At 45.5% G+C, this 14,473-nt stretch overlaps 1 protein-coding gene across 7 annotated transcripts in view; it reads left to right on the top strand.

The window, feature by feature from the left end:
• FGF13 (fibroblast growth factor 13) overlaps positions 1–14,473 on the top strand; it is a 374,326-nt gene that overhangs the window by 268,023 nt on the left and 91,830 nt on the right. For 6 of the 7 annotated variants that reach the window (XM_038417611.2, XM_038417618.2, XM_038417614.2 and 3 more), the window contains one exon: positions 13,431–13,541. In XM_038417611.2, coding sequence (XP_038273539.1) covers positions 13,431–13,541 — 111 coding nt within the window. Of the gene's footprint in view, positions 1–10,120; positions 11,428–13,430; positions 13,542–14,473 lie in introns of those variants that run through there. The other variant, XM_038417616.2, reaches the window with a different exon arrangement.

Here is a 14,473-nt window from a genome sequence, read left to right on the forward strand (position 1 = left end):
AGTGATGCAAGTGGAGATGATGCTGTAAGTACTCTCTCCTTCCCTTATGCTCCCACCTGAGAAATGGGCATAATCTGGTCCTAAGTGACTTGCCCTAATGTTATACACTCAATTCCAGGCCTTCTCTCTCACAGCCCTGGGTCTAATCCTACATGAACACTGCCTCCCTTCTCTTATCAAATATTGAGGCCAGATTCTCAGCTGGTGTTAATTGGTGTAGTTCCATGGAGGTCATGGAGCTAAGCTGATCTACACCAGTTAAGGATCTGGCCCTTTGGGTGTAATATGTCCCACAGTGCAATCTGTTGGCAAAGCCTCTCAATTTCCGTAAGGGCATTGCATACCAGCAGGATGGGAAGTCTCTTGGTATTCTGGAATCCAAGTCATAGAATCATAGAATCATAGAATATCAGGGTTGGAAGGGACCCCAGAAGGTCATCTAGTCCAACCCCCTGCTCAAAGCAGGACCAAGTCCCAGTTAAATCATCCTAGCCAGGGCTTTGTCAAGCCTGACCTTAAAAACCTCTAAGGAAGGAGATTCTACCACCTCCCTAGGTAACGCATTCCAGTGTTTCACCACCCTCTTAGTGAAAAAGTTTTTCCTAATATCCAATCTAAACCTCCCCCATTGCAACTTGAGACCATTACTCCTCGTTCTGTCATCTGCTACCATTGAGAACAGTCTAGAGCCATCCTCTTTGAAACCCCCTTTCAGGTAGTTGAAAGCAGCTATCAAATCCCCCCTCATTCTTCTCTTCTGCAGACTAAACAATCCCAGCTCCCTCAGCCTCTCCTCATAAGTCATGTGCTCTAGACCCCTAATCATTTTTGTTGCCCTTCGCTGTACTCTTTCCAATTTATCCACATCCTTCTTGTAGTGTGGGGCCCAAAACTGGACACAGTACTCCAGATGAGGCCTCACCAGTGTCGAATAGAGGGGAACGATCACGTCCCTCGATCTGTTCGCTATGCCCCTACTTATACATCCCAAAATGCCATTGGCCTTCTTGGCAACAAGGGCACACTGCTGACTCATATCCAGCTTCTCGTCCACTGTCACCCCTAGGTCCTTTTCTGCAGAACTGCTGCCGAGCCATTCGGTCCCTAGTCTGTAGCGGTGCATTGGATTCTTCCATCCTAAGTGCAGGACCCTGCACTTATCCTTATTGAACCTCATTAGATTTCTTTTGGCCCAATCCTCCAATTTGTCTAGGTCCTTCTGTATCCTATCCCTCCCCTCCAGCGTATCTACCACTCCTCCCAGTTTAGTATCATCCGCAAATTTGCTGAGAGTGCAATCCACACCATCCTCCAGATCATTTATGAAGATATTGAACAAAACGGGCCCCAGGACCGACCCCTGGGGCACTCCACTTGACACCGGCTGCCAACTAGACATGGAGCCATTGATCACTACCCGTTGAGCCCGACAATCTAGCCAGCTTTCTACCCACCTTATAGTGCATTCATCCAGCCCATACTTCCTTAACTTGCTGACAAGAATGCTGTGGGAGACCGTGTCAAAAGCTTTGCTAAAGTCAAGAAACAATACATCCACTGCTTTCCCTTCATCCACAGAACCAGTAATCTCATCATAAAAGGCGATTAGATTAGTCAGGCATGACCTTCCCTTGGTGAATCCATGCTGACTGTTCCTGATCACTTTCCTCTCCTCTAAGTGCTTCAGGATTGATTCTTTGAGGACCTGCTCCATGATTTTTCCAGGGACTGAGGTGAGGCTGACCGGCCTGTAGTTCCCAGGATCCTCCTTCTTCCCTTTTTTAAAGATGGGCACTACATTAGCCTTTTTCCAGTCATCCGGGACTTCCCCCGTTCGCCACGAGTTTTCAAAGATAATGGCCAAGGGCTCTGCAATCACAGCCGCCAATTCCCTCAGCACTCTCGGATGCAATTCGTCCGGCCCCATGGACTTGTGCACGTCCAGCTTTTCTAAATAGTCCCTAACCACCTCTATCTCTACAGAGGGCTGGCCATCTCTTCCCCATTTTGTGATGCCCAGCACAGCAGTCTGGGAGCTGACCTTGTTAGTGAAAACAGAGGCAAAAAAAGCATTGAGTACATTAGCTTTTTCCACATCCTCTGTCACTAGCTTGCCTCCCTCATTCAGTAATGGGCCCACACTTTCCTTGGCTTTCTTCTTGTTGCCAACATACCTGAAGAAACCCTTCTTGTTACTCTTGACATCTCTTGCTAGCTGCAGCTCCAGGTGCGATTTGGCCCTCCTGATATCTTTCCTACATGCCCGAGCAATATTTTTATACTCTTCCCTGGTCATATGTCCAACCTTCCACTTCTTGTAAGCTTCTTTTTTATGTTTAAGATCCGCTAGGATTTCACCATTAAGCCAAGCTGGTCGCCTGCCATATTTACTATTCTTTCGACTCATCGGGATGGTTTGTCCCTGTAACCTCAACAGGGATTCCTTGAAATACAGCCAGCTCTCCTGGACTCCCTTCCCTTTCATGTTAGTCCCCCAGGGGATCCTGGCCATCTGTTCCCTGAGGGAGTCAAAGTCTGCTTTCCTGAAGTCCAGGGTCCCTTCCATTGGTTGGCAAACACTGGTTAGTTTCTTTAGTTCCTCCCTGTCCTTAGTATACCTGGATTCCCATCCTGCCTAATGCAAACAGATATTGTACCACAGTTATGTGTGAAGTTAAACAACTGGTTCAGAAAAGGTAGTCTGATCTACAATGCTGTGAGTGTGCCTCTCTCTGAGTAGGCAGAAGGTCTCAGAACCACAGTGCGAATCTGTCCATTAAGTCTGAATCCTTGGCACCAACACTAGAAAAATGGTACATACCAGATCTTACTTCAGTAACAGGAACCAGGAATCACAGCAACAGGGCCAAATGAGCAAGCATCTTCTGAACAAAGTGGGGAGTGTGCTTGTGAGAAGTCACAGGAGTTCCATGGGTATAAGTGGGAGAAGAATGACTATAGAAGAGAGACCCCTTCTCAGAGCTAGCCCGGTGAGTTTATTTGCAGCGATGTCAAGTACCAAAAAGGAGCAAAGCATCCAAGTGGCCAATGTGATGCTATCCAGGCCTCTTGCCTGGGGCCTGGGAGGAATTAGGTATGGGGTTTTGTCATAGAATAAGGTTTCCTCAAGTGGAAAAATTGACAGTGGTTCATAGACCGCTCTTCTAGTTTGGCTCATGCAGAGATGTAAATTTTTCATGGATAATACTCAGTCATTTGCATCCGTGTGTCTGAATGTCATCCTGCTGAGAGGTGACTCCATAGACTTTCATTCATGTTCATGTGGGCAGAGAATGGCTACATTGTGCCAGGCTTTGTAACTGTAGTAAAGTGGTCATCAAAAGTTTAACTGGGTTACTCAAAGTGTTATGGGTTGGAACCATGCTCCACCCCTCCATTACTTCCTGCTTAGTTAGTGGGAGTCCCCCCCCCCGGTTTTGTTTGTTATGTAGTTTAGTAAAGCAGCATGTTCCCAGCCAGCAGTAGTGTAAGTACAGTGTGTTTCTTATGCACTGAGCAGCCCCTTTACAGAAGTACTGGTCACAAGTTGCCAACCCAATTTAGGTGTGTGGAGACATTCACTTGATCGTTAGTATCTGCCTTGTGACCTTTCCTTTAGTAGATTCATTGGATGAGTGGCTACACATATAGGTGTTGAATGGCTGACATTTTTGGAAGATGGAATGATTGACGATGGGTGCTTAACAGAGGCAAAATGTTGTCTTTTGCCCCCCTAAAATGCCCTCCTCTTCCAAAAATGTCAGTTCTCTCACGGTGTGCAGCCAGTTGACATCCATTTTTGGATCGACATGGCATCTTAGATGGCAAGTAATTCTGGGGAAGCAGAGTGAGGCTTTGGAAACATTGCAGAAGGAATCTGCATATCCAGTCCCTGAACCAGCAATGCACTGAAGCATGGGCTTAACTTTAAGCATGTGAATAGTTGAAGGTAAGCATATGCTTAAGTGCTTTGCTGGATCTGTGCACCCAGAGCTGTGTTCTGGAGGGGCATAGGAGATGAAGCAGGGCCCACTCTGCTCCGCGCGGCCGCCCAAGGGCTGGTCCTTGTTACTCATGGGGGTGATGAGACTCATGGTGGTGGAGGAGGCAGCTCCACTCAGTATGCAGACTCTGCTGCTCAAGCCTGGGAGAGGCCCTGCCAGGAGCCCAATACCCTGCCCCCACATCCCACACGGGCAGCCCTGGCACTTCTTCTTGCAGATTTTGTCCTTTGGGCCTCCATAACAGTGCATGACTCTATCATTGCACAGCAATGTGGCTGGGATGGGGGCTGCCATGATGCAGGGTCCAGGCTATGAAGACGTATGTGGTTTCTTGGGCAAAGGAGTAAATGCTGCTCCCCTCCCCGCTGCCAAGGAGTTTTTGCACTCTTGGTTTCATGATTTCTGAGGGTACAGCTGAACTCAGGAACCCCTGCTAAAGCTGCCTCTGGATCAGAATTTCACTTGTGGTCTCTTTCTGGTTCACATTCCCAGCATGCGTTAATACAGCATCTGCCCGCTCAGCCAATATGCGCTGTAGATCAGTGGAGCACCTTTCATTACCCTTTGCTGAGCATTGAATGTGCTTGGTAATGGAAAAAGCCCTGTCCCAAAGAGCTTGTACTCGGAAAGACAGGTCCGGTTTATCCTCCCAAGTGCTTTACCGTAAAGCAACACTAAAATGCAAGTCTGCGGGGCAAAAGAAAATAGCTTTGTGTGCAAGCTTGGCTGCATGCTGCAGCCCTACAAGGTTGGGGAATTTGGAGCATTGAGCAAGCTCCTGCTGTTGGGAATAAATGCCAGTAGAATCTTTAATGTCCACACAGAGCACCGAGAACTTCTGCTCTCTCTGAAAGTAGCATCTTAGGCACATGTACCGATTCACTTTAATAGGCAGCCTGGAAGTGCCATCTGTCCAACCAGCACTCCTTCCTCTGACAGCAGTATTTCACTGATACACTGTTTTACACTAGATCACATCTGTAGACATTCCTGTGCCAGAACAGAATACGTGATCAGTAGGGGGGGGGAAAAGGAAGTCACTCTACTCACTAGTGCCCCCAGGACTACAGCTGGCAATCCAGTAAGCTACAAAGACTGTAGATTGTCAAAATTTACAGTTTGGTTCATGACAGCACTGCCCACAGGCACTAGGTATGAATTCAAAACTCAGGGGAAAACCGTGGCACTGCAGGACCCACTGCAGTACAAATGCGTCAAGGAGATGGAGCATAAAATGTAAGTTTTGTACTTTTCCCCTGGAATTGGGAACAAAGCTCCCACGCATGCCCCTGGTTTGGGGCCATGATAGTTGAGGCCTTTTCATGTAGGGGAAAGCCAGCTTGTGCATATTGGTTCAGAGCAAAAGCCTTTGCTTTTCCTCTAGGCAGCCAACCATGGTTTGGAGGGTAATTGGGCACCATATGCATGAGCCTCGCTCTTGACCAATGCCTTGGAATCTCTAAACATGGATTGAGCACGTTTTGATTATCGGAATCCAAAGGCTGGAAATGCTCATTAGCAGAAATCTAATACGTACTTGCAGGGAGAAGAAAAAAACTTTGGTGAAATCTTTGGCCTATTGAAATCAATGGGATTTTTTGCCATTACACAGAGATTGCTATGTTGGATCAGACCCAAGATCCATCTAGCCTAGTAGTCTCTCACAGAGGCCAGCCCAAGATGATCCAGAGGAAGGTGTAAGAAACCCACTGTGGACAGACATGGAATAATCTAGCCCCACATAGCTCTCATTCTGTTCTATAGTTCTCAGTGATTGGCTTAGGCATTGACTTCAGTGGGGCCAGCATTTCGCCCTTTGATTTTTAACAATGAGTAGTAGCCTTAGTCTTATACGTATAAATGGGACATCTGCCTAAAGAGGTTCTAGCTGCCTTCTCCACTGAGAAGTTACTTGGAATATATCAGGAAAACAGCTTCAGGTGATCAAAAGAACTAGCGAATTTTGTTCCTTTTTTTAGCGTGCTTTCCGTGGGAAAACGGAAAGAATGTATTCATCATTCTGGCTGAATAAGTAAAGCAAAGGTGATATAAATTCATCATAGTCAGTACGAACTTGAAGCAATCTACCCAAAAAAGATTTGGCCCAGTGGCAGAGAAATTCATCCTAACTCAGAGCCCCACTGTGGGCACAAAGAAGGCATATTTGTAGAAGGCTTCAGTGACGGAGACTGATCATGAAAAAACGGTTGATGACTGTTGAAATTTAAATCTGAATTAGCATATTCTGGTTTTGCTCCTCATTTATGTTATCAGTCCTGGAACATTTGTGCAACTGAGTTGTTTTTTTTTTTAGCATGAATGCAGATTTTAAACTTGTATGCTAGAATGCTCACAGAAAGCAAGAGTAAAATTTGCTTTGCACAAGCATTTTCAATAGTAACTGGATTATAAGAGTTCTGCTCATCCATTCAGCAACATGAAATACTATCATGTGACTTCATGACCAATCACACCTAAGCACCACATCTTTCATTCTAAATATCAATTAAAGAATACCACGCTGTAGAGTAAACAAAATTAATGAAAAAATGTTGCAGAATTATGAACACTTTTGAGAAAATGATGTTCTACTTCTGGATATTTTGCAAAGGGTAAACAAAGCAAAATTCACAATAAATTATTCAGTTGTAAGTACACCGCCTTACTAATAATACCTAACTGGCTGGCTTTACTAGATCTGATCTCAGGTATCTGGAGTTAGCTGGTAGATGGGTGTGAAGGTGCAACTTGTGAATGGCAAATTTATTTTTGTAAGTTAGTATTTCTCCAGTTAAGAATTTGTCAGTGTTTTTTAAATGCTTTTTAGATGGCTCCAGTTATTTTGTAGCTTAAGCATCTACAGGAGGTACTCATTTAGCATGACCATATAAATATCACAGGGATAGGTGTCTGATAAAAGCCATCTCGCTAGCTAGCTGGGTACATATGGGGACTGACTGATAGATGGAAGGGAATGCATGCCTATAGATAAGATATACTTTTGCAATTAAACAGGGTCTCGGGATGTGTGGCATAGCTTTTGCTTCCATTCAGACATATTATTAATACTCAACTGAGTATCTGAAAATATTACAAAGGGATTGGCATTTCTGTTAACGAGACCTTGCTAATGCTATGTTTTGCTGCAGCAGAAATTGTTCTCCACTGTGTCCCAAGCTATTTCTACTCAAGGAAACAAATGTGACAGTTGCAAAGTTACTGTGAATTGCATTTTATTGTAGCAGTTAGAATTTAAGAAATGGTGTGGCATTATTCTTTTTATTACAGGTTGGTGCTGTAGCAAATAACATCTAGCTCCCCTGTCAGGGCATGAAGAGCAGGTAATCCGGCTTCCATGTCAGCACATTGAGAAAGGAGAAAGGGCCAGGTATTGCATGAGCTCAATGAGTCTGAAGTAAGAGGTTTCAGAGTAGCAGCCGTGTTAGTCTGTATTCACAAAAAGAAAAGGAGTACTTGTGGCACCTTAGAGACTAACAAATTTATTAGAGCATAAGCTTTCGTGAGCTACAGCTCACTTCATCCGATGCATTTGGTGGAAAAAACAGAGGGGAGATTGATATACACACACAGAGAACATGAAACAATGGGTTTATCATACACACTGTAAGGAGAGGTTTCAGAGTAGCAGCCGTGTTAGTCTGTATTCGCAAAAAGAAAAGGAGTACTTGTGGCACCTTAGAGACTAACAAATTTATTAGAGCATAAGCTTTCGTGAGCTACAGCTCACTTCATCGGATGCATCCGATGAAGTGAGCTGTAGCTCACGAAAGCTTATGCTCTAATAAATTTGTTAGTCTCTAAGGTGCCACAAGTACTCCTTTTCTTTTTACTGTAAGGAGAGTGATCACTTAAGATGAGCCATCACCAGCAGCGGGGGGTGGGGGGGAAGGAGGAAAACCTTTCATGGTGACAAGCAAGGTAGGCTAATTCCAGCAGTTAACAAGAATATCTGAGGAACAGTGGGGGGCGTGGGGGGGGGGGAGAAATAACATGGGGAAATAGTTTTACTTTGTGTAATGACTCATCCATTCCCAGTCTCTATTCAAGCCTAAGTTAATTGTATCCAGTTTGCAAATTAATTCCAATTCAGCAGTCTCTCCTTGGAGTCTGGTTTTGAAGCTTTTTTGTTGAAGGATAGCCACTCTGGCTAACAGCCCTCTTATAGGGCCAGCTGTGGCCTGATTGATGCATGGCCCCACCTGTGGCTACTTCCCCCAATCAGCCCAGCTTTCCTCCAGCTACAGCCCTCTCTTAGGGCTGTTTTAAGCCCTTCAAGGCATGGTGCGGTGACCACCCCGCCACTCTCCTCTGGTCCCAGTGAGAGACTGGCGGGGTAAGGCCCTGTAGCTTCTTTTATCTGACCTGCTGGGCCCTGGCTGGGTACTTCTGTGAGGCCTCTCTAGGTGGGCCTGGACAAGCCACCTTCGCTGCTCCTTTGCATCACTTGGCGGCCTCTTGGGGTGGGGTGTAGTAGGCCCGCAGGGCCTCTTATAGGGAGCTACAAAGGCCAGGTCACCCCGTCATATGTGGCTTTTGCTGGGCTGACCTGAGCTGGAGGTTATGCTGCCTTGCAAATCCTAAACCAAGTCGTGCAGCAGCAAAAGAAATATCTGCTCCCCTGGCCCCTGTTCCCCTGTCTCTTTAGGGCAGTTACAGATTCATAGATTTTGAGATAGGAAGGGATCCTCTGGTCTGGCCTCCTGCCTAGAACAGGCCATCTAATCCCATCCAGTATTTCCTGCATCAAGCCTGTAACTTCTGGCTGAGCTGTAGCGTACCTTTTGCAAAGACAAACAACCAATCTCAGTTTAGAGACTCTCCAGTGGTGGAAAATCCACCATGACCCCACGTAAGTTGTCCCAGTGGTTAATCAGCCTCCGTGTCTCAAACTGTGCCTTATTTCTTCTTTGAATTTGACTTGCTTCAGCTCCAAGCCATTGGCTTTTGGTCTACGGGAGGAAATGACTTGACCAAGGTTGTACAAAAATCAGTGGCAGAATTGCACACAGATCCCAGGTCGACCTGCCTCATTCACTGGCCCACAGGACCTTCCTTCCTGCTGCTGTGACTCAGATATAAACGGAGGCTGCTGTTGCCACAGTGAAGAGCATTAACTACAATAGGACCAGAGCTCCTGGCACAAGGCTCTGCTACTCATCCTCGGCCTGATTGTGACAGACAGACTCCTACAGCCTCCACCCGCACTGGACTAGCAGCTCCTCCTTTCTGCCCCACCAAACCAGCAACCCTTCTCCTTCCCTCACAATCTGCCCGAACTTCTGCTTCCCCAGCACCTCCTTCCTTTCTCCCCACTTCCATGGGGCCCTGCTTCTTCCTTCCCCCGCCTTTTCTCCAAACAGGCAACACCACTCTTGCCTTCTCCAGCCCTCCCAATCTACTAGCCTCCCCCCTTAATCCTCAAACCAACAACCTGGCCTCCCCCACACCTACCAGGGACCTTTCTGTCCATCAAGGAGGAGATGGGGAGAGATGAGCTGGCCTACGAGCAGGGATGAGGGCTTGAGCTGGCCTAGGAGCAAGGATCAGGGCGTGGGGTGAGAGAGGGGAAAATGAGAGAGAGAGAAAGAACAAGCCTTGAAAACTCTCCACCTCCACAAGGGTTTTCCCAGTCTCCGGGAATGGCCAGGAATAAGGTAGAGCTCGAAGCAGGTATGGTGGGAAATAATGCAAAAAGAGAGGGAGCTGAAAGGCTGGAGAAAACAATCAAGGGAGTCACAGGGGTACATGGGGATTTCCTGGATGCTGATTTCTACTGGGAAAGGTTGAGAAGGGGGGAGGGTTTGGCTGGAGCGGTGTTGGGCCCCTTTCCTCTCCCACCCCCCCACCCCAGCTTTTAAAACCTAGCCCACTGGACTCCCTACTCTCCCCCAAATCCTGCCCCACATGCCCTTGAGAGACCAATCCCGCCCCCTTTCCTTGCCCCAGTGCCCCGCGCCAGGCGTCCTCATGATGGATATGGAATGTCTGTCACCCTGGCCGAGCTGCTGGAGAATTACTCATCCCAGTCACGTTTGTTTGGGTGTCTGACTCTCCCTGAGAGGCGGCTCTAGTCCTGAGAGCAGGTGCTCTCTATGCAGCCCTTCGGGACCTGAGATGCTTCAGAGGATCCAGCCTCCTGCCTAACTGCTCCATGGGTTCCTGCTCTCTGAAACTCTCCACACAAAGAGGCGCTGGGGCAGATCTCCTGGGTTGCTGCCTTCACTGAGGAAGGGGGGGGGTGATAAGGGGAGGGCTGCATCGTCTGATTTCTATATCCAGTGCACAGCTCCTGGTGCGTGTGTGTGTGTGTGTGTGTGTGTGTGTGTGTGTGCGTGCGCGCGAGAGAGGAAGGGAGTGTGTTGCTGCCTGAAGGCTACTGCTGCTGCAGTATCAGCACTGGTGCTGCTGGCAACCAGGCATCAGGGGAGCTCTTTTTTGCTGATTGCTGAATGGTTACAAGGGTTGCAATGCAAAATACAAAAGCATCGCTGGAGGAGAGGCTGCATTTGAAGCTCCACTTGTAAAATCTTAGAGAGGGGGCTTCCCAAGGAATTCAGAATCAGCCAGCCAGCCAGGGCTCCAGGCAGCAGCACTGCCTTAGCACAGTGCCTTCATCCCTGTTTGCTTCACATTCCTTCTCCGGGAAGAGAGGAAAAGGAATCCAGAAAACCCTGCCACAGACCATCTCTGCCAGAGGCTAACAGGTGCTTGCTGGGATTTGATTGGGGAGGAGAAGGTGGGACAAAAGTTAACTGGAAAAATCAAGCTGGGCAAAGGTGCATTGATCTTGTGCCAAGTGGAGATCCCAGGTCTGCCTGAGAGCAGCGTGTCTGGAGAAGCACCGAGGGATGTCTTGTCAGTGAACTGCTTGATCTCCTGAGAAACGCTGAGCCCTGCCTGCAAACTTTGCCCTGCCAGAAGTTGTGAGAGATAAAAGCCCAGGAACAAAGCGGTCTCCTCTGCTGACAAAACCACTTGAGCTCAACTGTTGCATCCTGGTTTGGTCTGGTGGAAGCATCCCACCTGCCCCTCCTCTGCTCCAAAGCTAGTGGTGGTGGGCGCTCGTGCTGCGGTATCAGGCGAAGGTATTAGCGGTGGGATCCAGTGCCCCAGATTTTGGGGACTGGAAGAGCAGCATGCTGGCTGCTGCACCTGCAGCCAGCGCCCAGAGTCCCTGTGTCTGACCCCCACAGTGGTGTCGGAGCGGTGGCGGCCATGGCTGCAGCAATCGCCAGCTCCCTGATCCGCCAGAAGAGACAAGCCAGGGAGCGGGAGAAATCCAACGCTTGCAAGTGTGTCAACAGCCCCAGCAAGAGCAAGGGCAGCTGCGAGAAGAACAAGCTGAATGTGTTCTCCAGGGTCAAACTCTTCAGCTCCAAGAAAAGACGGAGAAGGCGACCAGGTTGGCAAGGGTTACGTGTTTGGTTTTGGTCTGTTTAACACAAGCCGCAATGTGCATCATGCCTGGGGAGGGGGACTGGTGAAATTAACTCTCAGGTATTGCAATTGCCAATAGACATTGGGACACAGACACACAGAGCTGGTTTCTCTCTCACACACCCTCTTATCACTAATTTGTCTGACACACACCATTGATTTCTCTTCTTTCTCACATGCACACTCGTGTACCCATGGATCAGTGATGTATTCATCTCTCTCTCTCTCTCTCACACACACACACACACACACACACACACACACACACACACAGCCCTACCTCTCCTTCAATCATGTGTTCATCTGTCTACATGTTCAATAATCTGTTTTCCCTCCTTCAGGTCTCTAGAATTTCTGTGCCTTGTGCTATTATTTGCTAATCATATGAGAAAAGGCTATTTACATCAGCCAGCAGTTTCTAGACCTTTATAACCTTTCCTCCCCCTGTGCCTTTCTAGGAATATCTTGTATAAATCATAGACCCACAATTCTGTATGTAACAGAGGTGAAAAAGATCAGGTATGAAGAATTAGTCTTCTGATCCAGTGCATTTTGTACACAGGAAGAGCAGAAGCCTGTCAACAATGGTGCTAGTAATTTGCTTTTCCAAAATCTAGCTGCCTGTAGCTACTGAACTTGCCTGCATCTTTCACGTAGCCAAATAATAGGGTGGCTAGTTGAAAAAGGGAGCCTAAATTTCCTAAGAGCTTTTTGAACATTGTTAATGCAAGAAAATAGAGTGTTTGGTTTAGTTTCATATTAAATGAGAGGGTGTATATAAATTATGTATCCCTCAGTACACTTATTAAAGGTTGTTAATAGGAAGTAATATACTTAAGCAAACCATTATAAGGCTTTGCTTCAAATCCTATCCAAAATATGTATAATGGAATATCTACCCTGATTTCTTTCCTTTTAAGACTAGGAAATCTTGCCCAGATGTGGGAACTTTTGGGTTGAAAATGGCAATTCATATTTTCATATTGTGATTATCTGTAAATCAGCTAAGGTTTTGGAGCAGACTGCTGAAAAGGCTTCACAGTCTGATGAAAATAACTGTGTGACAATTACTACAATGCAGATTCATTGGGATTCAGTGGAAGTAGACCTATTTTATTGCAATTTCTCTTGATGCATTGCCGAGATATTTTCTTTAAATGTACAGACTTCTTAGCAAATCCTGTTGCTATTTACTTCAAAGTTCAGAATGATCTAATGTTGTTTTGGCTATTTCATTTTCGAACATTGAACACAAAGATGATTATAAAGCAGATTTATATCCAAACTCTTTTTTTCTTTTTCTTTTTTCCCCCTGAGTCTGTCAAATAGCATCTTTTATGATAATATTCCCATTACATTTCAACATGTTGCTGAGTTTAAAGTTGTTTCCTTCTTCTATTTACCTCTGTTCATTGAATAGTTTATCCCTTCTGATTCTGCATGTTCTTTGGATCAGCAAAGAACGGTGGATTGTTTATTGGAATTGCAGCAGTTCTTATGGTAAACCTTAGCTGCTGTATATTTAGGCTTTTGATTTGGTATACAGTTTTCATTCTTATTACCATTATCTTACCTTATCTTAGCAGTTCTCTCTTTCCCTCCTTTTGAGAATTCACACATTTGTTAAAAGCCAGAATACGCTCTTTGTCAGCACATTTCTAATCTTAAATGAGATAGGGCACACTCCCTAAATCATATGACACGCTGTTGGAATTTGTATTCAATGGAAGCAGATTTAAATGTGTTACGTACATTCCAATAGAGAGTGGCATTTCATCATTTGGCAATTGATTTTTATAGTCACTGATTTGATCTTTGCCTAAAAGGGAACAGATATAAAGCTGCTAATCCTGGTGTTTTTTCATATACCATCTCTGAAATCAAAAATGAAGATTTGTTTTGAACCCCGACAACATGCAATGGCACATCCAGATTTCATAAATTAACCTCTTTATTGTTTTCTTACAGAGCCACAGCTTAAAGGAATAGTAACAAAACTATACAGCAGGCAAGGCTACCACTTGCAGTTGCAAGCAGATGGAACAATTGATGGGACAAAAGAGGAGGACAGTAGTTATAGTAAGTGGCATCCGAATGCATCAAATAACCTTGTGAATTATGGAGTATTGTTCTTTTCCATCTCAATCTGTTTGAAAATCAGTGTTCTGGGATGTCTGACTGAGTGAAACATTAACACTGTGCACATACTTGCCATTGAGTCTGAAGGAAATACACTACAAAAACATTGAGAACAAACATACTTGAGGAGGTAATGGTGATACATCCGAAAAACAATCCGAATGTTATCTCCATGGTAATCTAGAGAAGTTCATCGCTGTCCTTTGGATTTTATTAGATTTTTTTCAACAGAAAAAAAAATTGCTCGCCTACGCAGTGTGCCTGAAATAGACTAACGTTATCTCTAGTCTTAAGCAGGGGTCTCACTCGAAGAGAGCTGAGTTATTTCACATAATGAGAATTCATCATCATTTTAAAGTTCATATTCCTTGTCTCCCCGTCTCTGGTGCTGATAATTCTGAGCCTAATTATGATTTCAGTAATGAAACAATTTTCCTTGGGCTTTCTGTGAAACAGTTTTGAGGAGGTTTTTTAAGCCAAGAGATAAATGGGAAAGAGCAAACGAGGACTAAAAACAGTGATGTTGATACAAGTACCAAAAAAAAAAAATTCACACAATTGTTTTGTTTAGTTTAAACTAATTTTTTATCTTGAAAAGAGTTGGAATGAACCAAGAGGGTATTTGAGTGATAGCTAATGTGTATAATTTTGTTGAGACTGGAAACTGGAAACCAAAATGCAGTCTTCCTTTTCCACAAAGCAAATATCTTTTCAATTTATTTCATTTTCATTAAGTTCTCAAATGTCAAAGGAGGGAGGTCGGGCAAGAACAGAAATCCAGTAGTTTTTTGACATTTGATTGATCATGTCACATTTCACCCAGATCCATGTAGGTTTCTACTCTTCTCTCTCTTTAACATTCATTGCTTTGC

This window comes from Dermochelys coriacea, chromosome 9 (genome assembly GCF_009764565.3).
Source record: "Dermochelys coriacea isolate rDerCor1 chromosome 9, rDerCor1.pri.v4, whole genome shotgun sequence".
NCBI classification, from domain to species: domain Eukaryota; kingdom Metazoa; phylum Chordata; order Testudines; family Dermochelyidae; genus Dermochelys; species Dermochelys coriacea.